The following is a 27,780-nucleotide window of genomic DNA, read 5'->3' as shown; positions in this document are numbered from 1 at the left end:
CTCTTGTATTTACAACAATGGGAATACATCCAGTATTTATCATTCTGGAATAAAAGGTACCTAATTTATCAAGTTTTTTTCCTTCCTTATTTTTGAACTTGTAGGCAAAATATCAAAAGTAATGGGAAACCCCATAGACAGGGATGTACTGTAATTCTGCCTCAATATTAAGACAGTAGTGAGAGATGTAAAGTCCACCAAATGCCTTCTGCTTGGGGGAGAAATACTCTTGTGGAAAAGATTAAGGAATATCTTATTGTAAATGAAACCTCAAGTCTGAAAGTGCTCATAACATTTCTATTGAGGGAGATAGGAATTTAAGCCATTACGCCATGTCTGTGTGAATTCTGGTGTGATCAATCTTGGCAAGTTATAGTGCACTGTAATAGTTTATGTTTACAGGGCTCCATTAGAAAATGGCATCAAGAGAGTTTTCTAGTCAGGGAATGTTTTAATAAGAAAATGGGCCTCAGACTGCACACCCTGATATATATACTGTATATAATTGGAGGTGCTACCTGTGGAGATCATTGATATATGCACAAGAAGAAGGAATACAAGTGCACAACTCCAAATTAACTGATTATATATAAATAAATACATTTTTGCACTGAATAGAGGTTTTTGCCATAAACTTGGCCAAGGTTTTGGGTCTACCCACCACATCCGGGTAACTCTGTAGGGTGGGACCCTAACATACTAGGGTTCAAATCCAGAGCACAGGACACCCCCAAACTAGCCCAGCTAAGCCACCCCAAGGCACCGTTCTAATAAGAAAAGTGAAGTGTAAAGGAAATAGTTAAGAGCAGCCGCATATAAAGAATAAAAATAAAAAAGTGAAATACATATATAAAAAACAGACAGTGAAGCGTTAAAGTGTGTTATAAAGGAAAAATTTGTTATAATGCGGTGCCCTGAAGCAGATCAACCAAAGCAATCCAGAGGGACCCACGCCCCAAAAATGAACCAAAGCTGCACTACACAGTATAAATATTTGCAGGACTAACCTATATTGTGCCTCTGACTGGTGTGCATATTACAATGCCAGACTCCATGCTCTAAACCAATGTGGTAGAGGTGCTAGTCTGAGTATAATGTGTTTCAAGCTTTCAGCTGTGTGCTTTGCCACACTGAATGGATCGTATTACATAGAAAATGGGCCTCAGACTGCACACCCTGAACATATATATTTGGAGGTGCTACCTATGGAGACCATTGATATATACACAAAAAGAAGAAATACAAGTGCACATCTCCAAATTAACTGATTAATGTTTTAATAAGCCCACTGATATAATAATGGGTTTGCAATAACATAAAGGGACAGGGATGTTTGATGTCATATTTTGTAAAGGTGTAATGTATGGCTTTCAGGTTGACGATAGACGCATCATGCACAGAGAGAGCAGAGGCGAGTCATGCACGAGGTGGCGTGGCATTGTGGCCATGAAGCTTTCCCACATGTGGGAGGAGACCACAGTAGCACTATATGACACCAACCCAAGTGATGCCACTGTTTTTCCCTGCCAAATTAATGTCTGAAATATATAAATTATTTGTTTTATTTTATTGTGGGTCTGATTCAGTGGTGGACGCTAATCCCACCATAACTGTGATACTGTACAGAGTGGTACTGTGAAAATATGCAAATGTCCAGTTGTTGGGATTTCTAGAGTCACTCATTGACGCATCTCTGTTCTGCCACTTGCATACAAAGATGCATAATCGGTCGCACACCGGTTGCACCATTGATCCTCTGAGCAACTCTATTGTTGCTTAGAATGCCCATTGGAAGTCAGCCACCAGACCATTGCAATTGCATACACAGATGCAGTCACTGGCCAAGACACCCCCCCAAAATGCTCTTGTAACGCCTGCATTTGTCTAGGCACTGGCCCATTACCTCCCAAAAACCCTCACTGCCTGTCACTCACTTTGCATTGTAAATTATTCTACTTTTTATAGGAGTATTTAGCCCAGCAAAATTCCAATTTAAGATACGACCGACTGTGTTGGGGAATAGTGGTAAGTGTGAGAGATGGTATGGTTAGAATAACCCCTCAGATAAAAATTTCTAAACTGCAGGTTCAATTACCAAAATCTACTAGCCACTCCATCCCAGCCTTCATAGGGCATATCCAACAAAAAAGGCATCCCTGCGATCCTCACCAACCCTGTTTATAATAAGATAGTTATGCAAAGCATTTTCCTTACAATAGACACAATGCAATTAGCTACATTTTCTTTTATCTAACCCTACTGTGGAATATGGTCGCAGCAAGGATGAACTGTAGATAAAGCGGTATCACTACTAGATGATTTCTGTAACTGTGGCATAACACTTTCAACAAATTAAATAATATATTATAAATTATAAATCAATGGAAATTGAAATAAATTCAGGTTCAGGCTTGGGCCTTAGTATCAGGGCTGTCAAAGAAAAAATGGTTTACCTTACAATTATGATCTTATTGCAATTACCTTTAGTTCAAACAAGCTCCTACAACTTGCACATATATTTATGAATGCTATTAGTAGCTGTTTTAAATTAATTACATTTTAGGTTTAGAGATCTTGTAATAAAATTGTTACAATGGCAAAAAGCATTTATTAACAAAGGATGCAAAATTGTACATTTGTACATAGAATCTCATCTTTCATCTATAAAAATAAACAAAAATGTTACTATGGGGCATATTCAATTAGCCGCGATAAGCCGTTTTCGTCGAAAAGTTCCCCGTATTCAATTCCAAAGACTTTTCGCCGGTGTGGAAAGTCAATGCATTGGAATAGGTGAAAAAGATTTGCCTATGAAAGCTGGCGTAAAAAAGTGCAGAATTGGGGTTTTGGGGTACAAACTTGCGGAAACCACCCTGCACTCTTGGGACAGCCCCCAAAGGTAAACTGTGTCAAAAAAAAAGTAAAAAAACCTCTTAAGAACACCCCAAAAAAATACTTTCATTTTGGGGGCGAAAAAAAAAACAAAGTTGGGGGACAAACTTAAAAACTAGCAAAATAGACTCCAGGGTGGTCCCCAAGTATGCCCCAGGTGTTTTTTAGATTGCAGGTGTTTGCGGCAGGTGGCTTTTTTAAGTTTTTTAAAATTCCGGCATGCGAAAAGTACGGGACTTTTCGCGGCTAATTGAATATGCACCTTAAACTTAAATTGGACAATTTATAAAGCATTCATTTTTTGTTGTTAATTGCACTGATATGAAGATATTAAAATGAATGTAAATGTTTCCCAACAGATGGATAGATTCTTACAAAATATTGCTATTCTACTCGTCACATATCTTCCCATCTGTATTTATGCCTATCCAAATGGCCAAGTTACAGATTCCTGCGTATCAATGATACCTAATCATGGTGTCTCCACCCAAACCTCCTCCTCACCTTATATTTTATCCCTGGCTAAAACCACCTACAGTCCTGGTGAAAACATTGCAGGTAAATACGGGTCGACTACATCCCGGTAAATACATAGGTAAAGTAAAAGATTATAATGCTGTCCAAAGTCATAATATGCAGCAATTCTAAAGTTTGCTAAGAAATATTGCATCATTTATTGAGGAATTGTAGCAGGGACATATTTGCATAAATGTACCCTGAAGGCATACAACCGCTGACGCCTTATATTATACCCCATTACTCACTCCTTTTGCATTTACTTTGACAGCTTGTTTGCATAGTGGACAATGACATTAACATGATTACCTAGTAAAGCAAGTTCAGTACTTACTGCTGCACCAGCCCAAACCCCAGTAGTAACAAGTGTCAGTGCTAGAGTGTTATTGTGGTGCACTTTAGGGAGGTTGATTAAGGTCTCCAACCATGCCAGTGTCAGAGCTACAGTAGTAATCTCCCAAACTGACTTTGACAATGACAATACCTTGCATCACACCTCAGCTCTGCTTTCTCATGTTCCTCAATATTTCCCCACCAACTTTACATGTCTGCTACCCACAGTAAATTGTCCTGTACCTCAGCAAATAGCCTGAACCCATAACATGTTACTACCACATACCAGCAGAATACAAAGGAAAGAAAATTAACACTTTAGTCAGTAAAAAGTGTTAATAAAAATAATAACCACACTTGGAAGATTCTTCTTAGAGTGGCTGCAAACTTTTCGGGTCTACTTGCTGGAGCACTAAGTGCAGTTGGCTCACCTACTGAATGGGCAGTGGTTAGTGACTTCTGTTTCAAAACATATTTCACCAATCCGAGCCCAGCCTCATCCACAGCTTTCAGAGCAGAAGATTGGAGATAGGGGGAGGAGAAGGTTCCACATGGAGCAGGGAAATGTATCACAATCCATGTAAAACAAAAACAGGCTAATTTCTCTTCTCCTTAGGAGATCATATCTTTTAGGAGCAGCCCCAGGTGGGATGTTCACTTTTCTGTAACAGGGTATGCCATGAAAGGAAGGATGTTGTCAATTGTCTTTCAGGTACAATATGGAGCTCCTGCTGTAGCTTTTGGATATGATCCCTGTATAGAAATCATTGTTATAAACTGTCAACATTTATGCAGAGGTGGTTATTTATTGTTTTATTTGAAGGGTGGCCGTATATAGCCTGGTGGGTGTGCAGACCGTGGCTGGCTGTCCTGATGATACACATTACTTCTCTTCCCCTTGTAGGGGCCGTGCAACCTATTGCAGCAGCGCAAGGCCCTTACATCCTCCCTGGTGGTCCCTCCTCTTCAGTTAATATGGGCGCTGTGGGATGTAATAATGTATTTAGATGATGACATTTAAATTTTAAATTACTTGGGCCTAGGGCATCTGTTTTTCCAACTTTGTTCTTCCTCATGTCAAAATCTGATTACGCCACTAAAAATTAACAGATAAATATAGCAAAGGGTAAAATTACAATTTTTGGAAGCAATACCTAGATACACTACATGTTCCAAAATGTGTACCAAATGCAGAGCTCATGCAAAAGGGAGAAATGATGGTAGGCTACAGTGAGAACCAATAAGATACAAGTTTGTGCCCCAGATATCATCAAGATAATTTACAGAGGTGTGATTGACAAAGATTTAGTGAAACTCTATTTTGTCTATAATATCAGCCTGAGCAATAAGCTCAACCAGAAAACAGGCAAAGTGACAATCAAACACATACCTTATTTAGTTTGAATAGGACCACAACCCAAACCAGACTAGTGGATGGCGATGCAACGACTGCAAAAGTAGGTTATACTTTAGCTGCTGATAGAGAAAAAGGAGCATATTTACTAAGACGTGGTATTGTACAGTACATGATCAGCCAATCTCCACACATTGCTTATGTTTTCCAGAGTTAAACCACTAGATTTACTATCTGGCAGCTTGGTTTATGAAAGTTCAAACTGCATATTTAAATAAAACACATATCCGAAGTGGGTGTAGTTTGCCTACAGTATATATACAGACTTCCGAGTTGTAGTGCTCCAGGTTTGATAAATCAGGTGGGTGCCACCCTGCCAGATTCATTTATTTTAGCACATTTAAACAATGAATGAATCAAATCAAAGTGGCAGCATGCAATAACATTCAAGGTTAATATTCAATGAGAGCCTTCACTACATGGGGCGAGAGAGGAATCTGATGCTGGGGACAACTGTGGAGGTATGGAGAAGGCAATGTGTGCCATAGACAGGAATCTACACAAAGGTTCGTTTAATAAAATATGCAGTTAAAATTATAAAGATATATATTATTTTTGTTTGCACGGTCTTAAATGAAATGCATAATAATATACAGTAGTAAGCTGAACTTTTCTGTTTTTGAACATTTCTGATTTTTCCCCACTTGGGGGGCGTGGAGTGCATTGACATCAGTGAAGAATAATAGAGGTGAGAGGGGCAGAGAAATACAGGGACCATGAAATTAATAGACAAAATGTAACTGAAATGTAATGAGGAATATTGGGAGCACTGGTATGGCAACTTTGTCAACTTGATGGCTCCAGTACAATCAAACTACTGAGGTCATTCAGGTAATCTCTAATCATGTTGAAAATAAAATGTAAAATACTGGGGAGAGTATTTTGATCAATGTCAATTGCCTTTTCATTTAAATGAGTTTATACATGTATATACAGTATAATAGAATGAGTAAGCCACTGAGATGAATAATAAAAATACAGATTTTTTGAAGTGTGTTAACATGTTTTCAGTGATTTATTCATGTTATAACTACATTATCATGACAATGCTATTTTGCAGTCACTCTCACCAGCAATAGTGGTTCCACTCAATTTAAAGGTTTTCTGATCCAGGCACGTTCAGGCAGCGCTACCACCCCAGTGGGCTACTTCAAGACCAGCAACACAAATGCACAGACCCTGACTTGCTCTTCCAGTGCTGTGAGTATAGGGCTTGTTTCCATGGAATGTTTTAAATGTTTTTAATACAGTCCTAATAACTATGCAGAGGACAAGAAAATGCAGATGCACTATGCGATCATTACGGTTCAAATTTAAATGTATATTGTAATTAAATATCAGAGGTAGTTAGCATATCGTTGGCCAATGATACAGGCCTGCCCACCAACGTCCATGTAACCTTGTCTAGCAGGTCCCTAGCACTCAGCATGATAGCATCTTAAATTACTATTAGGGTGTGCAGTCTAGAGCAACTCCCCACACAGTCCTAATAACTACAATAAAACCTCATACTACAGTTTACATAACTCATAAGTGAGAAAGAGGTCAATCAACACGAAGTAAGATGTATAAGTAATTATCAGGTAAAATGCTAATCTCTAACATTAGAGACATAAATTTTATTACTAGAAATCTAAATATAGCACTTTTATTAGCTCAGATTTTTGCCTACTGCAAAATAATTGTGACGTATCATTGAGACAATGTTCATGTGCCCTTAAGGTGCGCACACACACAACGATGTAAGTAATGAACGATTTTCGTTGAACGATTTTCGTTCATTTTTTTCCTTGAAAAAGTGAACGAAAATCGTTTTACAAAGTAGTTGGTTTTATTTTACATAGTAAATGATTTTCTGTGTGTTGAAGGAAAAATATTGCAACTTCTATTGAAAATCTATGGAAAAAGAAACGAACTGGGAGCGCTAGAATATCACCAAAATTTTTGATATAGATACAAACTAATAATGAATAACAACATGTATATAAAAAATAATGATATGTATAAAAATATATATATAAAAGACGTACTGTGGCCACAGAAGAATCAATAAATATATAAATAAATAAACCATACATGAAAAATAAATAAGTAATAAATAGTAGTTGTGTGAATGATAATTAATCTTAATCCAGATGATAAATGAGGCTGCAAATAGATATCTTAATCACTCAATCCATAGATATCATAAAGCAGGTATCAATGTCTAAAATTGACACAGAAAAATATGTAAAAAAACTGCACCTTTAAAGCAAAAATGCAGCAAAAAAAAATGTAGTCAAGGTAATGTTCTTATAACTGTGTGTCCAAATCCACCAGTCCGCATTAAAGCACAAATAGTATGTGAAAAAAACGGTCAATAGCATACTGTTCCTGTAAATGTGTGTCTAAATCCACCAGTCCATATTAAACACAAATAGCATGTGAAGGAGAAGGTAAATACCGTATTGCTGGTGAACCAGCATAAATCTCCTGTGAACCAGCAATACGGTACTTACCTTCTCCTTCACATGCTATTTGTGCTTTAATGCGGACTGGTGGATTTGGACACACAGTTATAAGAACATTGCTTTGAATACATTTTTTTTTTGCTACATTTTTGCTTTAAAGGTGCAGTTTTTTTACATATTTTTCTGTGTCAATTTTAGACATTGATACCTGCTTTATGATATCTATGGATTGAGTGATTAAGATATCTATTTGCAGCCTCATTTATCATCAGGATTAAGATTATCATTCACACAACTACTATTTATTACGTATTTATTTTTCATGTATGGTTTATTTATATATTTATTGATTCTTCTGTGGCCACCGTACGTCTTTTATATATATATTTTTATACATATCATTATTCATTATTTTTTATATACATGTTGTTATTCATTATTAGTTTGTATATATATTCAATTCTTTGGTGATATTCTAGCGCTCCCAGTTCGATTCTGTTTCCATAGGTTGTTTCGGGGGTCAACCACCCCTTTCTGGTGAGCAGCTTTAGATTCACACATTATCTTGGTTTAAGCGCCCACTCATTCTTCCTCTATTGAAAATCGTTCAGTTGGCCAGTCTGACTGAACTACAAACTACAATCGACAAACGTGAATGCGCTTGAACGATAATCGTTCATCGTTTATTGTTTTACACTGAACGATTTTTTTTAAAGATAACGACGTCGTTATAGTTAAATTGTTCAAAAAATCATTGCGTGTGTGTACGCAAATTTATAGTTACAACTTATCACACACTCACCTAATGTATGAGATCCACCTTAATTCGTTTTGTGACTGACTCACTAATCCCTCTAATAACATTGCTTATCTTAATCCCAACACCGGAACACAGACCGAACAAGTTAAGTCCGGGTCATCTTTAGCGTTAGTCGCAGGGGGAGGGTTAGGTTTAGGGTCCATAGCAGGGCTAGGTTTGGGGGGGGGAGTTTAACATTAGGCACCCCTAGGTTCGGGTTAGGCACTAGGCGGGGAGTAGGGTTAGGCATGACCAGGGGAGGGTCAGGGGGGGAGGGATAGAGTACTTACCTGCCCTCTCGGGATCTTCTCCCTTCAAGCTTCCGGTGTCGGGATATGATATTCTGCAGCCGGGACTTCATGCCCATTCCCCTCATACACCTAGGGGGATATTTAATAAGATTTATTTTTAGTCAATTTGGTGTTTTTCTGCGTTACACCTGTGATTTAGCAAATCAGAGATTTGGTGACTATCTTGCCTTTAAAAGCCATTAGTTGGCAGACGAGCTTTAAACCAGTTACCATTTTTTCAGTTTAAACTTTGTGATAGCAGCTACCAGGTTTCCATAAGTATGACAGATAATGTAGGGCCTGCAGAGAATTGGGGTCCCGTGATGAGGGCTGCAGGCTTAAATGCATTGATCAATCTATGGAACCAAAACCCCATTATTTATGTATTATGGTGAGTGATTTAACAATGTAGAGTGCTGAGTTTTCTGTATATATATATATATATATATATATATATATACACATTTAATCACCAGATAATGGGGTTTACAGTATGTATCAAGCAGAGAAAAGCGTGGAGAAGTGGACCAGTGGAGAAGTTGACCCGGAGTGCGCTGTTCTAACAGCAGGGTTTCATGGGCTACGCCCGTGTTAAACCCTGCTATTTACCTGGGTTGGATTGCCGGGTCACTCGACCCGGCAATCCAACCCTCTCCCCTTTTACACCAGGGAGCTGCCCGGGTTAACCCTGCAATAACTCTGGTTTTAGATCCGATGTAAAAGGGGTATAATTCAAAAAGAATAGCATGTCACCAAACACCAAATACAGTCAGACAAAAGCAAAACAAAGGGTATTCTCAGATACAGGCACTAATAATTTTGGGGTACCCAAAAAAACAAATAAGTATACATATTATTCAGGCAATGGAATACAGCAACTATCCGTTACAGGTATTATACCAGTCCTTCCTTTAGGTACTCCTGATGGTTCCTTATTTACAAATCCTCGTGGTACCAGTCGAGAAGAGATATGCAAGAAGAAAAGGGTCCGGCACCGCTCCCCCTCCCTCTTAAGTCACAGCAGCCCAGCACACGGTGCTGTGTGCTGGGCTGCACTGGGAGACTGCCTATGGGGGGAGCAATCACGCTGATCACTGATTAGGATTTTATTGATATACAGTCCTTGTGCAATGCCATAATGACCTTCTTTTCTCTTTTTTTGAAGTTGTTCATATAAAAGTCTGGCAGTAGCACATCCCATACTGCTATATTTATATTTATTTTGATAGAACATTTGGGATCAGAGGACTATTATTTAATATCTAGATATTCATTACATTTAGGTTATTCTTCCAGTGCAGAGAATGCAAATCTGTATGTGGATTTCAACTAATGTAATCAGCAAATAATGCAGTTTTGGGAGTTTACCTTATTCCATTGAACTAGAGTTGGCAAAATTACCCTGTTGAACAGTGTTATAGAGCATTATCTTATGGTTTGTTTGTAAGGAGAACAGGTGCAATTTAATTTTGTATGAAATGGCAGATGTGGATTGTGATGTGTAATCTCTCCCTACTGACTCTCATATATAAGTAGAATTCACTATGGGTGAGATGTATCAAGCCTTGGAGATAAATAAAGTACAGCCAATCAGCTTCTAACTGTCATTTCATAGCCTGTGCTAGATAATACCCCTTTTCCACCAAAATTCTGGGTCTGACTCAGAGTTGGAACAGGGTTCCTATCCGGATCAGACCCGGAATTTAGCCGGCGCCGACTCGGGATATTCCCGAGTCTGTGCTGCTCACACCGGAGTCGGGTCTGCATAGACCCGGCTTTTCCGGCGTGAAAGTGGACGCTTGCAGATGATGTCATCTCCAAGCGCCACTGAAGCCGGACCAATCGGTCAGCATGCGGCTCACTCCAAGTCATCAAGAACCGGAGTGCGCCATACACACAGCAGGGTTTCACGGGCTACGCCCGTGTTAAACCCTGCTATTTACCTGGGTTGGATTGCCGGGTCACTCGACCCGGAGATCCAACCCTCACCCCTATCACACCAAGGAGCTGCCCAGGTTAACCCTGCAATAACCCTGGTTTTAGCTCCGGTGTAAAAGGGGTATAAATGACACTTATAAGCTGACTGTTTGCTTTGGGCAACTTTTCCACTATATTTCTCTCCAAGGTTTGATATGTCTCCCCCTATGTGTGTTTCCTTGGATGCATTTCTTTAATTAACACATACTATTTTAACCATAATAAAATCAGTTAGCAGCACTGAAGCATTGTGATAAAATCACAGGAAAAGTTGTAAATGGGAGCTATGTGTGACAGATTCATGGCTTCCATCTGGTAGACAGAAGCTAATTAGCAACACTGATTGTCAGAGCACCTGTGAGAGGCTGATATAAGGTATGCCAGTTCTGATGCCCCTTTCAGATATACTGAGATTCTTGGGATTTTGGCTGCCTTAGCCCAAATTCCCGGGTCTTGTGTATGTATGAAAGGTACCAACTTGGCAACATGTTCTCGGGTAGCCGACCCTACAATTGACCAGGGTATTTCCCAGGACTTAAGTCCCAGGAAGACTACCCTGCTCTAGTGTGAATGGTGCAACCCAGGATTTTACTCCCAGGCTGCAACTAGCAGCTTCTGACAGGTCCACCAAGGTGGCGGCACCAGCGACCCATATAATCACCCCCTCCCCATCCCTGTAATTACTAGCAGTAGCAGCACTGCTCTTTCACACATGCTGCATATGGGAGAGGGGCTGGGGAGAGAGAGAGGGAGTAGGGGCAGATATTTTCAGTGACCTGTCCCTCTGCCATTTTCCCCATCTGTCCCTCTGTCACTTTCCCCACCTGTCACCCTGTACCTTACCGACCACTTTAATAAAAACTGTGTACAACAATGAAACAATGAAAAACCCTGCTAATGTCTCGGGTAGAAGCTGTAGTGTGAAAAGGGGGGTCTCGACCAAATACCCGGGATTTTGCACAGAAGAAATTCCTTGGTCTGAGCAGGTAATTTTCCAGGTCCTATGTCTCTCAATACCTGGGAGATAAGGAGGCAGGCCTGTTCAGAGAGTCAATGATTACTGGCTGTCAGTATTGTGCTGATACAGTACTGTTGTTCTTTAAAAGCGACTTTAGGTTCCCCCATGCTGAGAAAGAGAATAATTTGTTTAGTTAGAGCTGGGCAGGCTAGACTTTTCTCTTATGTTTTATTTAACTTTATGCTGAAAAATAAAACTAGCCACAGACACACAGACAAGTGTGTTACTAATTGGCTGCTGTGTGAAAGTGCACCTGTCTACCCAAGGGGATGGCATTCTTTCACTGATCTTGCCACACATGGTAAAGAAAGCTAGCAATTGGTATTATATTGCAGCCATAAAAATCCATGTGAAAATTTAAAGGGACAGAAACAGTTTTTTTTCTTTTTCTCCTGGTAAAGGCTTTTATACTGTGAAATCTATGGTGGTGTCATTGTCAGAAGCTTAGGAAATCCAGATTCAGCTTCACCCCTACACCCAGAGCTAACATGGAGGACATGCTACAGGCTGCATTGGCTCAGCAGGAAGTTATCAGGGCTCAGCAGAAAGCCACTAGGGTGCAGCAATTGGCCATTGAGATGACCCGGAAGCAACAGCAGTTGGATATTGAGAACATCTGGGAGCAACAGCATCAAGATCTTAAGTTCTTAAAAGAGGTGATACAGCATCTGACAGCACTGTTTGGAAATGCACCTATGGATGTCCCCACTACCTGCAGCTCCATATGGACCAGTCATTTTCTGCAAAAGATGACAAAAAGTAATGACATTCAAGCCTAGAACTGCTGAGAAAGAAAGTTGGCCTAAAAGTCAGCAGGCAGACCTTTTGGCACCCTACCTGTCAGGGGAGCCACAAAAACCATAATTTGATTGAACCTTGCTTATGCCAAAGACTATGACAAACTAAAATCTTACATTCTTACTCATTTGGGTGTCACAATGTTTGTTCCAGCACAATGAGTTCATTGCTGGGGATACCAAGTGGATAAACCTCCCTACTCGCACATGACAGGGCCACAGATCGTGGAAGGCAGTTTCTGTGGAAGTGGATGAGCCACGGGGACCCTAAAACAGCAGACCAACTGGTAGAAATGGTGGAGAGGTGTACAGCAGTCGACTGATAAGACTGTTCTAGGGGAAAAGGGGCTGGGTGGTGGAGTGAACATAACCATCCAGAGACTTCAGGCTTGGAACCTAGAGTTTGGCCAACTGTTCCAAGAAGGTTCCCACCTAGTATAAGATTTGATAAAAATGTGATCAGATGTTTGTGACGTGCTGGCTTGGGCCATGTGGCTGCTAACTGTCCACTTACCTCTGAACCTATGCAACGTGATACTGCTGATGTCAGTCGTACATTATCTTTCTTTGCTCAGCTAGCCTGCACTGCAAACAGGCTGACCCAGATATACAAGTGTGTATAATCACTGTAGACGGCAAATGGGTAAAGGCTCTGTTCTGGTAGCCTCGTACTCTTGTAAAAGCCAAGTTGATTACTCTTGTAAAAGCCATGGGTATACTCTGTATTTTGATACTGCAGAAATTCACTTAGTACAGTGTAAACATTGGAACCTTCAACGCACATCAGGCAGTCATGCAGCATGAAAGTCATGTCTGACCGGGCACAAACACAGCTCTCCTGACACGCAGAGAGCTCCCATGCTATAAAGGAGATCGCAAACTAATTTATGCACGCCCAAGAAATGGCGATTAAACAGTCAGATACACCTGTATGTTTCTTTAATCCCGCCCTCTTTACAACCCCCAAACGCTGAGTACATGTAACTCACTTTCCGAATGATTTCTCTATAAGAGTGTTATCGCACTGCAATCGCTGCACATGTGTAGTGCGGTTCCCACACATGCACGAAAGCAAACAATTGCTCCATCTGCGAAAATATCGGCTTTGCGAAAATCTCTGAATTATGCCCTTAGTTTGACACTAAAAAAGTCTCAGTCACACTTATTACTGGTATGAGAAAGCAGGAGTGTTAGAGAGAGATGAGAAAAGGAGAGAAAAAAGTAAGAATAGAATAAAGAGAGATGCGGAGAGAGAATCACCCAGACAAAAATGAAGAAGCAAACAGCTTGATCCCAGCTGGTAAAATAGCCAGTCCTGTCACTAGTAAAGGGATGATTGTGTTGTTTTAGTTGGGATTATATTTAGAGTGGACCTTGGCATCTGCAATGATACTGTATCACTGCTATTCATGCAGATTAAAGGTGAGGGGCCAAAACCTTTCCTAGGGCCCCAATGCAATATCAATCTGGCTATGTGTAGAATTTACACCATCATACACATACATAGCATACCTGATATATGTATACTAAATATATTTACATATTGTAATTGCAGAGCTCAGTGAGTCAAACATCGAGAAGTGCAAAGACCAGCATACAGGTGACAACGGTGGCACCAAACCCCAACATTACAGATATCCAGCTCAGGTAATACATTATCATCATTCCTCTTGGAAACTTCCATACTCTTGTCGCCTAGGATAAAAAAAATATTACTCTCAGCCTCAAACAAGCCTTTTTGGCTATTGTTTATGCTTGTGGTTCTGCATAATACACAGTATAGCTAAATTAGTTGTTACATTCTACTCTAGTACTCTAGGTTTTGCCCAAAGAAAACTTAAAACTGATATCAACATAAGCACCAGTTCTAGTATTACAACCATACATGAAGTAGATCGTTTGCAATAAATATTGCAATAAAATGTTTGTTTCATCTGTATATAAAGTACCTAAATATTCCTAAAAACTTATAAAAATAAAAAATGTTTAAAAACACCCCAAAAAAGTACTTTCAATTTGGGGGCAAAAAAAAAAATGAAGTTGGGGGACAAACTTAAAAACCAGCTAAATAAACCCCAGGGGGGTCCCCAAGTATGCCCCAGGTGTTTTTAAGATTGCAGGTGCATGTGGCAGGTGGATTTTTTTACGATTTTTAAAAGTTCACATTAGCAACTTCAAAATATGCTAGCACCCATTTTCATGTATCCCAAATTTGCTGGGACTAGTTATTTTGATGAAGAAATATTGCTTAATACCATTCTTCACCACTTATGCAAAGACACTAATAGCAAGCAATTGAGAGAATTAAAGTACTCTGAATAGCTTTATTAGGGGTACTAGAACACCCCTATAGTGATCCCCTGTGTTAGTGCAGTTATTCGGGGGGTACAGACTGTTTTCCCCATTTTTGACAGGACTTTTCACTAGTTCCAAATTTGCCAGGTGCCGTTTTCGCCGCTTTCTAATTGAATACAGGGATAAGCGGAGACGCGCGTGATACTTATTCGCATGGAAAACCAGCGAAGACGGCGAAAAGTCCAGCATGTGAAAAGTCCGGGACTTTTCGTGGCTAATTGAATACGGGCCATAGTATCCAATGTATGTTTTGGTTTAGGTTTGGCAAAACCACCCTCAAGCGTTTTGGTTCGGTTTGGTACAGTTTTGAATTCCTTTAAATCGATAAAAAGCAATAAATAAAAACAGCTAAAATCATGTAATTTGGACCTTCAGTATTTACATGCAATCCAAAACCTGAGTTCCGAACTGACAGCAGACCCAAGCCCGAACTCGATTAGACTCGGAACCCCTAAGTTCTGGTGAGCTTGTATCAAACCACATATCTCTAATAACAACTAATAACTTTAGGTGAGTACCAGCACCGTTTTGTGAGTATTGGTACAATTTTTCATAGAAAAAAAAGCACTGCGTATGGGATAACAGACAAATGTGATCAGTGGCTTGAAGCAAACCCCAATTCCCTTCTACATCAAAGGATATCAATAAAATCCTTAATGAAACAAACAATACAAAAGCAGCATATCACATATAAAGTAAAAATAACACATTCTTGTAGCAGTTCATAAACTCATATCTGGTGCAGACAAGGTGCATCTTATTATAAGTATATATACTGTATATATATATATATATATATATGTATATATATATATATATATATATATATATTAATTTATATATTAATTAAATATAGCACTTTCTTACTGAAGTTCAGAAAATATTTTTGTTCATTTTTAGAGCCACCGTTATACAAGTGGAGAAGATTTTCTGGACTAATGTAGTTAGTCCAAAGATTGCATATGTGGCCAGTTCCAGCAGTGATACATCCAGTCAACCAAACAGTGGTATACAACTCTCTGTAAGTTTTACTGGTAATTCCTGTTGATTGCTTTTGTATTGTCCTACCAGAGTTGGAACTAGACGTATGAGGTCCCCATACCAAGCAGAACAAAACATATGAACCTGGGGCTTTGACAGAGGACCAGGAGACCTCCAGCTGTTAGCATTGTAGCAGCTGTACCTGCTCTACTATGGTAAATTCGACATTGGGGCTGATGTGTCTTTAAACTAATGCTGTGTAGAAAAGAGAGGGGGGTTTAACCCCCTATTGTTCCTCAGCACACTGAATTATACTAGCAACAATATATGAACACTATATGGTAATAGAATTTAAGAGATATTAGTTGCATGCATTTGCAAATACATGGGATGCTGCTAGGCCTCGTCAAGGCTTCTCTGTCACTAGCAGTCCCTACACTAAACGGTTCACGTCCGGGGCGCAGAGCACCACAAAATAAAGTCCGGCCCAGGACCCCCCCAGGGCATCACACGAAAAATGGAAAAAGAGTGACAGTGCAGTGTAGAGTATAGAAGTGTGCAAGTAATTACTAAGTGTTAAGGGGTTAAAATATATGTGAAAAATTACATGAATAATAAACAAACATAAAAAGGTTGTAAACTGGAAAAGGTGGGTCGCGCTTCCAATAGTGGTGGTGGAGTGGGACTTATGTGTTGGGGGAAGAGGAAGGGTCAGGTAGGTGCTGCAACGTATGCAAGAGTACCAATTCTTGCTAGGTAGATGTGCTGAAAGGAGGATAGGTATACGTGCGCTCCTGTGCAGGGGAAAGGAGTGTGGTAGTGAGTGTAGGATGTGCGATGGAGGGGTCTGGGGGTAGGGGGGGGGAAGGTAGTGGAGGGGATGCGCTAATGTGTAGGTGGGTGAGTGGAATGAAGACTGACGAGTGAATTCGGATCCAACCTATTTTTATTGGGTAGACACAATGCTCCCAAAGGTGGCTCCTTGGGTGGGTATCCAGTGATTTGTACTAACGACTCTAGATAAACAACCTCTCAAAAAAGGTATACACCCCCCATACACAAATCCATACACAGGGTTTCTGCCCACAACAGATATTTTATCCATCACTGTCCCGGCAGTTAGCATTCTCCCCAACACACACAGAGCCCACACCCAGTCATACTCCCTTTCACTTATCATTGCATACACATTAACTATCTAGGTCAGATTACCTATGAATCATCTGGTATCAATGGCTCATTACAGGTTAGTTTTGTGACACACTACGCGACATAATTTATAATCACCTGACAACATTGTTATGAACCGCAGGAACACCCACGCCACCCATTAATGGACCCCCACACACACAGGATCCGCATTAGCCACACACCCCGTTCATCCTAATGGACGTGTCACTATGGCAACGCGTCACCAATATGTGATTCAGATATGCCCCTACTGTTGGCATACTTGTCAAGCAATTAACACCTACCCCTTGATTTTCACCTCAACCTATTAGGGCACCACATACTCTCACTGTGTACACCCATAGTCCCCACTCGCATCTGTCAGTTTAGGTAACACATGCTTTTATACCTATACCTATACTAAGAGAACGGCACACACATACGGAACTTGTAACCATAGCTACGTGTAAACCAGGAGTCACGTGGGCTATCACACACGTAAGCACCAGGCGCGACTCATTGCGCCACGCCCCCAGACCGACACATCCCATTGCCACGCATCATTGCTGACACGCACAGTCTCTGTTGCACACACCCCCAACAGACACTACACTCTCGACCCCACGTGACCGCAGATGCCAGCAGCGTCCCACGTACTCATCCAGCACCACCATCACGCCTACTGCGGCCATTCATTGGCCCACACTATACACATGATCGGATCAGCAGCCAATGTCGTGTCATGTCCACCGCGACACGTCATTGGTACATTCGAAACACGTGATCGGACCAATACCCGGAAGTCCCCTATAAATATTAAGATCCTCCAACACTCAGTAACTCCTTGAAAAAGGCAATAAGCCGAAACGCATTGGAGACCCTACCACAAGCTACACTCATACTCCCACCAGCTGCACTGCTGCACCTGTCCCCTCCTGGGACACGACGCCGATCCCACGGGTTCGTGGGATCACCTGAAGCACGCGGATCTCCGCATCACCCCATCACCATCCAGTGACTATCACCAATAACCCTTTGTGGCTGCCCGTCCACCTGAACATCCCGCGGGATCGCTGGATGCCAGGAACACCACCGAGCTCGGCATCAGGACAATAACCACCACTGCTACCCACCATGGACCCTTCCCCACCTACCGGTAGGTAAGTCCACCTTGCAGCAGAGTGTGCCGCCGCCATTTCATTAGACATCCCGGCTAACATCCTTCCCTACACCCTGGTTGCCACAAGTCTGTCGACCAAAGGTCCAGCAGGGGGACGTGCAGGAGTGAGGACCGCACGCCAAAGGAGCCCCCTAAAAGGGTCTACCCACCCCCCCAACCGTGGGGCCACCAAGACTATTAGTACAAATCACTGGATACCCACCCACGGAACCACCTTTGGGAGCATTGTGTCTACCCAATAAAAATAGGTTGGATCCGAATTCACTCGTCAGTCTTCATTCCGCTCACCCACCTACACATTAGCGCATCCCCTTCACTACCTTTCCCCACCCTACCCCCAGACCCCTCCATCGCAAATCCTACACTCACTACCACACTCCTTTCCCCTGCACAGGAGCGCACGTATACCTATCCTCCTTTCAAACATAAAAAGGTGATGTGAAAAGTAACTATGTGTATTAAGTGGTGATGCCCTCAGGAGGCCCAGCCAGAGCAGACTCAGGGGCCCTACGCCCAAACGCTCACCCCAAATTTTTTTTTTTTTTTTTAATGTTTATTTATTTTTTAAACTAATGCTGCAACTGACTCTGATCATACTGAGACGCCCACTTGTAGCGGCGCTAATCTGTCTTGGGGCATCTTAAGATGCACTATCAGTCGCATCATCGAAGCTTGCACCAGCCCTATGGCAGGTACAAATTTCCCATATGAATGCCACTGAAATCCACATGCAAATTCGTCTTGCGTATCCTTATGTAACCACCAGGAAGCATGTGCAGTGTGACACGCACGCATGTGCAGTACTACCAACATAGGCCAACTGTATGCATATTAGAGATGTGCGCCGACCCTCATGTTTTTGTTTTGGATCTGGATCCCCCCTGGTTTTGGATCTGGATTGGTTTTGCCAAACCTCACCTCCATGTTTTGTTTTCGTATTTTGGCTTTGGATCTGGATTTTTTCTTTAAAAAAATAATAAAAACAGCTAAAACCACATAAATGGGCCTGTTTTTGTTCCTATAGTATAATTAACCTCAATAGCATTTATTTCCAGTAATTTCCATTCAATTTTGACCACCTACAATATTATTTGCTTCATCTAGCTAAGGCCAAAAAGTTGCATCCAGCTAGCTGGCTGACTAAGCTAAGTGACACAGTGAGTGGCACTAACATGTGGCAGTTCAGCTTCTAATTTCCAACACGGATACAGTGAATTATACAGTGTGGGTTGGATACACCAATAGTGCACTTACTGTGACAGCAGTGTTGGCAGGATGGTGTCCTCAGTAAATGGAATGGCAGTGCTCAGTGCTGGCAGTGTCCTCAGTGAAGGGTACCGGTGATGTCGGCAGTGCGGGGGTGCCAGCGGTGTCTTTAGTGTAGGTTTGCTCGCTGTGTCGCCAGTGCGGGGGTTGCTGGTGGTGTCCTCAGTATATGGAATGGCAGTGCTGCGTTGCTGGCAGTATTCTCAGTGAAGGGTACCGGGGGTGCCAGCGGTGTCCTCAGTGCAGGTTTGCTGACTGTGTTGGCAGTGCAGGGGTGTTCTCAATGCAGGGTGCCGGCGGTGTCAGCAGAGCGGGGGTGCCAGCGGTGTCCTCAGTGCAGATTTGCTGACTGTGTCGGGAGTGCAGGGGTGCTCTCAATGCAGGGTGCCGGCGGTGTCAGCAGAGCGAGGGTGCCAGCGGTGTCCTCAGTGCATGTGTGCTGACAGTGTCGGCAGTGCAGGAGTGCTGGTGGTGTCCTCAGTGTGGGAGTGTCGGCAGAGTGGGGTCGCTGACGGTGTCCTCAGTACGTGGGGTAGCAGTGCAGGCGGTGTCGGCAGCAGTGGTGTCGGCAGTGGTGGTGCCGGCAATGTCGGCAGCGGGGGATGCCGGCAGTGTCATGCGGTGGGGGATGGTGGGCGCCATCTTTTTTTTCTGTATTTTCAATGGGCTTAACGCTGCTTGGCTGAGAGCCATGACAGACGGCTCTCTTAGCCAATCAGCGTTAAGCCCGCTCAATACAAAACCTCATGACCAGACAGCGGGGTCAGGGGCGCCGAGAGGGGAGGAGCGGGTACAATTTACCCAGGCCCGGGCTTCCAGAGGGGCCTGGCAGGGGCCCGGGTCTGGCGCCGCCCCCCTCCCTTCCTCCATCCCTCTGCAGCAGCCCAGCACACGGCATGTGCTGGGATGCAGTGGGAGATTGCTCGCGGCTGCTAAGCAGCAGCCACAGCAATCTCCTATGCTTGAGGGGGGGAGCGATCACACTGATCACGCCGCCCCCCTGGCTTTGCGAAGGGCTGAGGGTCTCACAGCGCCTCCTCCCCGGCGCGTAGCGGCGCTGCAAAAGTATGTTTGTTTGTTTCTTTTCCAAGGGGGCATGGCCACACCTCCCACGATTAGGCCATGCCCCCTCCTTTACCGGGGGCCGGCGGCGCTCTCTACGCCCCTGAGCGGGGTCGCAAGGATTTGTCTCGGATGATGGATCCAGGGCAGGCCCTGAAATTCGGGTGGGTTCGGATCTCTGAGATCCGAACCCGCTCATCTCTAGTACATATCAGTATTGCGTGCAGTTAGCGTGCACGTCTGAATCAGGTCCTTTGTGTCCTATTACCACCCCTACCACATGTACAGTCTTATGGAAATTCTCTGATTTATGTGATCATGTGTACATAGAGCTCCCATGTGTTTTGACAGAAACGTCCTTTTTTCCCCATCATCTTAAAATGCCTCATTAGAATTATATAAGTTTTAATAGTTGTAACTTCTAATGCATATGGATCATCTTCCCTGATGGTAATAATACACATTTGCATTGTTGACAGTTGCTAGATATTGGTGATAGAGGTATTATGAAATACAATAAATTACTGTTGTGAGAATTCCTTGCATGTGCCCACACCCCTCTAATACAGGTTGAGTCTCTCATATCCAAAATGCTTGGGGCCAGGGTTATTTTGGATATGGGCATATTCTGTATTTTGGAATATTTGCATACCATAATGAAATACAGTATGTTGGGAATGGGAGCCAAATCTAAGCACAGAATGCATTTATGTGTTATATATACACCTTATAAACACAGCCTGAAGGTAATTTTATATAATATTTTAAAATAATTTTGTGACTCAAACAAAGTTTGTGTACATACATAAAGTGAATTTGTGTTTCATACACACCGTATACACACAGCCTGAAGATAATTGTATACAATATGTTTAATAATTTGTGCCTTAAGCAATGTTTGTGTCCATTGAACCATCAAAAAGCAAAGGTTTCACTATCTCAGTCATGCTAAAAAAATTCTGTATTTTGGAATATTTGGCTATGGGAGACTCAACCTGTATACTGTATGTACAGACAGTAGAGGAAGGCTGCCTCTTCCACAAGGTACCTGCTGTTTCTTCAGGTACAAAAAAACCTTTGCTATTGAAAAAAAAGAGGGGCCAAATGTAATAGGACGAGAGATTAGACAATGTGAGAGTTTAGCAGTAAACTCTCACACTTTTTAAACTCAGCCAATGTAATAAGAGTCCGAGAACAAAGCAACAGAGCATGTTTTTAGACTAAAAAAATTCTCACGATTTATACGCTCATCCAGATGTTTTCCCATTTTGAAGATAAAACTCGACCAATGTGAGAGATTACTGCTAATCGCTCACATTCGCTAAACTCTCACCCTATTACATTTTGCCCGAGATCTCCAAATGTTGAAGTAACAAAGGACAAAGGAATGTAAGCTTCAAAAATTGTGCACGTTCCATACAGAGAGAACAAAGTGGGCTAATTTGGTATAATTAAGGATGTTCATCTGTCACTGTATTTTGGATCTCCACAATAAAATGAGGTTTATAGAAAAGAAGCACAATGCGGTTGATTCTGAATGGGATGCAGATGCAGCCGAAGCATCTGTGCCTTCGTATGTGCAAGGACTAAGATGCCCACTGTCAGCATCCATATATGCGCCATCAGTAGCAACATAGAAACTTGCACCAGCCCTATGGCAGATGCAGCTATATGGCAGGTGCAGCCCTGTGGCAGGTACAGCCCTATGACAGGTGCAGCCCTGCGGCAGGTCCAGCCCTATGGCAGATGCAACTATATGGCAGATGCAGCCCTGTGGCTGGTCCAGCCCTATGGCAGGTGCAGTCCTATGGCAGGGGGAACCCTATGGCAGGTGCAGCCCTATGACAGGTGCAGCCCTATGACAGGTGCAGCCCTATGGCAGGGGGAGGTCTATGGCAGATGCAGCCCTATGGCAGGTGGAGCCCTATGGCAGGTGCAGCACTATGACAGATGCAGGCCTATGACAGATGCAGGCCTATGGCAGATGGAGCCCTATGACAGATGCAGGCCTATGGCAGATGGAGCCCTATGACAGATGCAGGCCTATGGCAGATGGAGCCCTAGGGCAGGTGCAGCCCTATGGCGGGTGGAGCCCTACGGCAGGCTCAGCCCTATGGCAGGTGCAGCCCTATGGCAGGGGGAGGCCTATGGCAGATGGAGCCCTATGGCAGATGGAGCCCTATGGCAGATGGAGCCCTAGGGCAGGTGCACCCCTCGGGCAGGCAGGTGTAGTTTCTGCGACTGAGTATGGTTTCCTATGTGAGCGGTTCATGGTCTTTGTACACTTACATTTCTGCTCCTGTGCATCTAAATTTGATCTTTGACTCTGTAGGTACTAATAGGGATGCATGCTTGTTGCAACTCAGACACATGCACAGAAAAAAACATTGTTCCACTACATCAGACTCAGAATTAGGCACAATATGTGCTCATAATGTAGTATACCTAAGAAATAAGGTGGAAATGTACAGAAAAATAAAGCAAATTCAGTTGTGTATCTTTCAAAGTTGTAAGCCTCTGCAATTTTGTCAGCTTCTTTTTTATTTAGTCAACTTGTCACTCAAAATGTATGTAGACCACTATGGAGCCCATGTGTAACATACAGAAGTGGTTCTGAATCAGGCCCTGTGTCCACCTCTGAACCAGGCCCGAGTCTCTTGACCTATTAATCACAAATCCTAGGAAGGAGGTTTGATGCCAGATTTCAACCTATGTTGTTCTGGATAGAAATAAAATAGCCAGGGGAGTATTAAGGCCTGAGGGGCCCTATGTGCAGGGTGTACCCAAAGCCCCACAAATTACCTTGTGCTGGCAGGCGGTTACCTCCTCTTCCATGGCACCATCTTACCAGTGATATTTGGAAGATGGAACATGCACACAAGACAGCAAAGGCTACAGCACAGTGCCAGAGTCCTTGCTTTCACTGTGTTGCGTTTTCTTCCAGAAGATGTCACTGGGAAGATGGTGACATGGAGGAGGAGAGACCTGCTTGTCGGCCCAAGGTAAGTACCTACCCTCCAACTTGATCCGCCGTTTCATTAGGTACAAAATGCTCTGCTCCTGGACTTCCCTGCTAATTAATGAGTGCAGTCACCTATGTTGAGCTAGTTATTTCATGAGAAGGGTGTTTCAGCACAGGTGGCTTCAATCATAAATTAAGAAGGAAGTCCAAGAGCAGAGCATTTTGTACCTAATGGAATGGGTCATGTTGGAGGGTCTGCAAGTATACTGTGGGCAGGGGCTTCGGGCCAAGATCAAGAGGGGGCATGGTCTAATAATGTGAGGCATGGCCACGCCCTCTTGAGCGGAAAAAAATGGGGAGGGTGGCGCTTTGAGCCCCTCAGCCCGGCACAAAGCCAGGGGGGCGTGATCAGTGTGATTACTCCCCCCCACAGACATAGAATACTGCTGCAGCTGCTGCTCATCAGCCGCGAGCAGTCTCCCACTGCAGTCTAGCACATGCTGGGCTGCTGTGAGGGAGGGAGGGAGGTGGGGCGGGCACCGCTGGCCCCTCTAGGAAGCCCGTGCCTGGGTAAATAGTACCCGCTCCCCCCCATCTCGGCGCTCCTGATGTTTGCAGAGTTTTTAAAATAGCAATTTTTATAGTATACTGTAATGATGGCCATTGACAGCTGTGGACGCCCACCTACGCCGCCGTACCCCGAGATACTCTAAATGCTGAAAATATTCCATATCCGACATGCTCCTGGTTCCGAGCATTTAGGATATGGGAAATTCTGTACATATATATATATATATATATACACACACACACACACATATATATATATATATATACATATATATTAGGGGTGAGCGGGTTCGGATTTCATCATCCCGCCTTCCGGGTCTCGCGGGTTTTGGATCCTATATAAGGTACCCGCGTCGGTGCCATTTTCTCACTCGGCTGTGTACAGTGAAGAGGGAGGGTGGGAGTTAGGGCTGGCTGGGCTGTGAAGTGTAGTGTAGTGCAGTGTAGTGTTGTGCTGTGCTGTGCTGCGCTGTGCTGCTGTTGTCCATAGGGGCTGTGTCCACTCCTTTAAAGTCCATAGGGGCTGGCTGGACTGTGTTGTGCAGTCTGTTGTCCATAGGGGCTGTGTCCACTCCAAAGTCCTGTGCAGTGTCCCAGTCCTAAAGGGGTGCTGTAGTGTTGTCCAGGGGGTGCTCTGTCCATCAGGCGTGCTCCCCCCAAGTGCAAAAAAAATATATATTTCTTCTGTGTTTGTGAATTGTGTGCACTGTGGCTGCACGTGCATCAACAAAGGAGCAGCGCCAAGTGTGCGCCTGTGTCCCATAAGTAAAAGGCCGGCTGGCTTGTCCGTTAAAGGGTGCTGTAACCCCCAAAGGGCACTCTAAACAAAAAAATATATATATTTTTTTGTGTTTGTGAATTGTGTGCGCAGTAGCCGCACGTGCATCAACAAAGTAGTGCCAAGCGTGCGCCTGTGTCCCATAAATAAAGGGCCGGCTGGATTGACCGCTAAAGGGTGCTGTAACCCCCAAAGGGCACTCCAAACAAAATTAAAAAAAAATTTCTGTGTTTGTAAATTGTGTGCACTGTGGCTGCACGTGCATCAACAAAGGAGCAGCGCCAAGCGTGCGCCTGTGTCCCATCGGTAAAGGGCCGGCTGGCTTGACCGCTAAAGGGTGCTGTAACTCCCAAAGGGCACTCCAAACAAAATAAAAATATATATTTTTTTGTGTTTGTGAATTGTGTGCGCAGTAGCCGTACGTGCATCAACAAAGTAGTGCCAAGCGTGCGCCTGTGTCATAGGTAAAGGACCGGCTGGATTGACCGTTAAAGGGTGCTGTAACCCCCAAAGGGCACTCCAAACAAAATAAAAAAATATTTTCTGTGTTTGTGAATTGTGTGGGCTGTAGCTGCACGTGCATCAACAAAGGAGCAGCGCCAAGCGTGCGTCTGTGTCCCATAAGTAAAGGGCCGGCTGGCTCATTTCTTAAAGGGTGGTGTAACCCACAAAGTGCACTAGTCTCCAACAAAAATGAAAAATTATTTTCTGTGTTTGTGTTTGTGTACGCCTTAGCCGCACGTATATATCAATATAACATAAATGGAGGACCAAACTTTCTCCGATAAAAATAAAATAGGGAAAGATCAAGAACCACTTCCTCCTAGTGCTGAAGCTGCTGCCACTAATCATGACATAGACGATAACATGCCATCAACGTCATCTGCCAAGGCCGATGCCCAATGTCATAGTAGAGGGCACATACAATCCCAAATGACAAAGTTCAGGAAAATGACTTTGAAAAAAACATTTAAATCATCTGAAGAGAAACGTAAACATGCCAATATGCCATTTACGACACGGAGTGGCAAGGAACGGCTAAGGTCTTTCCCTATGTTCATGACTAGTGGTTCAGCTTCACATGACAATGGAAGCCCTCCTCCCGCTAAAAATATCAAACGAGTAAAGCTGGCAAAAGCACAGCGAAGAACTGTGCATTCTAAGAAGATATCACAAATCCCCAAGGAGAGTCCAAGTGTGGTGGCGGTTGCGATGCCTGACCTTCCCAGCACTGGATGGGAAGAGGTGGCTCTTTCCACCATTTGCACGCCCCCCTGCAAGTGCTGAAAGGAGCACTTGCTGATATGCAAATTGAAGATGTCACTGTTGAAGTACAACAGGATGAGGATACTGGTGTAGCTGGCACTGAGGAGGAAGTTGGCGAGGAGGATTCTGATGGTGATATGGTTTGTTTAAATCAGGCTCCGGGGGAGACAGTTGTTGTCCGTGGGATGAAAAAGCCCATCACGGTCATGCCTGGGCAGAAGACCAAACATTCCACTTCTTTGGTCTGGCAATATTTCTATCCAAATCCGGACAACAACTGTCTTGCCATATGTACCATATGTAAAGGTGAAATAAGTAGGGGTAGGGACTTTAACCACCTAGGAACATCCTCCCTTATACGGCACCTGCAGCGCGTTCATAAAAAGTTACTGTCAAGTTCAGAAACTTTGGCTAAGACCGTAAGCAGTCCGGGGACACCTAAATCCCTTTTTCCTGTTTTATCCAAGGAATCGGTGGATGAGGAGGATGAGGACGACATCTTGCCTCCGTAAAGCCAGTTTGTGCAGGGACACATTAATTGCCAGCTTGTTTTGTGGGGGCCCAAACGAACCAATCATTTCAGCCACAGTCATGTGGCAGACCCTAGCGCTGAAATGATTGGTTTGTTAAAGTGTGCATGTCCTATTTATATAACATAAGGGTGGGTGGGAGGGCCCAAGGACAATTCCATCTTGCACCTCTTTTTTTTCTTTGCAGTATGTACTGTTTGGGGCCTAGTTTTTCAAACTGCCATCCTGTCTGCCACTGCAGTGTTACTCTTAGATGGGCCACGTGTTTGTGCCGCCCACTCGTGTCGCTTAGCATAGTCATCCAGCTATATTTCACTCTATTCCCAAGTCTGAATCAAGCCCAATGTCCCCGGCTGCTCCCACCCCTTCCTACCCGGTGTGGCATACAAGTACTATAGAGAGGGGCTCTGTCCCTGGTTGCAAAGGGTGGGAGCGGCTGGGGACATAGCACAGCAGCCACGCCGGGATGGAAGGATGGGAGCAGCCAGGGACAGAGCGTGGCTGCTGCTTTTCTATAGTACTTCTATGTGTTGGGAAGGAAGGGGTGGGAGTGGCCTGGGACATAGCGTGGCTGCTGCTGTGTATCAAGCCAAGCAACCGTGCCGGGGTGGGTGCGGCCTGGAACAGAACTGGGCTGACAGGTATGGGAAGCTACGCCAGGAGGGGGTTCACGCCGGCAGCAGCTGTGACTATCAGGAGCCGCAGCTACTGCTTTCTTCTATTGAAAACAGGCTGCCGAGAGGGGGTCCCGCTGGGTGCCCGATCACTGTGGCCAGCAGTGATCAGAACACACTGGCAGGTAATCTGAGGAAGAAGAGGGACCAGCAGGTCCCTCTGACATAGGTGGCTGTGGGAAGATTCTTCCCGCAGCTGCCTAGTGGGCACTTCTGACTGGTCATAGCAGATACATGTCAGAAAGCCCAGCCTCGTGTGGTCGTATCTGATATGACCGTGCCAGGCAAGTGGTTAAGGTGCATGTGCACACATGGGGTGATTCAGCTGTGGCCACAAATGCTATCGCAGCTGGTAACATGTTAGCAGCTGCAATAGCACCATTATGGTAATGCAGCAGGAGGAGTCATGCCTCTTGCATGCATTACTTATCTGAGCTGCGTCCAAGGACGCAAGCCGGCTGCCACAGATACAACAAAGAGGCCAGTTAATCTCCATCAGC

At 43.6% G+C, this 27,780-nt stretch overlaps 1 protein-coding gene and 1 long non-coding RNA gene across 4 annotated transcripts in view; one reads left to right on the top strand and one right to left on the bottom strand.

Annotated features, from left to right (window-relative positions):
• Positions 1–27,780, top strand: part of LOC148540745 (ferric reductase 1-like) — a 218,109-nt gene that overhangs the window by 13,107 nt on the left and 177,222 nt on the right. For 2 of the 3 annotated variants that reach the window (XM_088481538.1, XM_088481545.1), the window contains exons 2-5: positions 3,252–3,450; positions 6,216–6,355; positions 14,042–14,133; positions 15,742–15,862. In XM_088481538.1, the coding sequence (XP_088337664.1) occupies positions 3,252–3,450; positions 6,216–6,355; positions 14,042–14,133; positions 15,742–15,862 (552 nt within the window). The remainder of the gene's footprint in view (positions 1–3,251; positions 3,451–6,215; positions 6,356–14,041; positions 14,134–15,741; positions 15,863–27,780) is intronic. The other variant, XM_088481552.1, reaches the window with a different exon arrangement.
• On the bottom strand, positions 4,691–6,270 carry LOC148540747 (uncharacterized). The gene is made up of 3 exons (XR_015880153.1): positions 6,226–6,270; positions 5,132–5,217; positions 4,691–4,723 (listed from the first exon to the last, which is right to left on the bottom strand). It is a non-coding gene; the product is annotated as an uncharacterized LOC148540747 (long non-coding RNA).

Source organism: Taudactylus pleione, unplaced genomic scaffold (assembly GCF_031769625.1).
Source record: "Taudactylus pleione unplaced genomic scaffold, aTauple2 ptg000017l, whole genome shotgun sequence".
In the NCBI taxonomy this organism is placed as follows: domain Eukaryota; kingdom Metazoa; phylum Chordata; class Amphibia; order Anura; family Myobatrachidae; genus Taudactylus; species Taudactylus pleione.
This window is presented reverse-complemented; position numbering and strand designations above follow the sequence as displayed.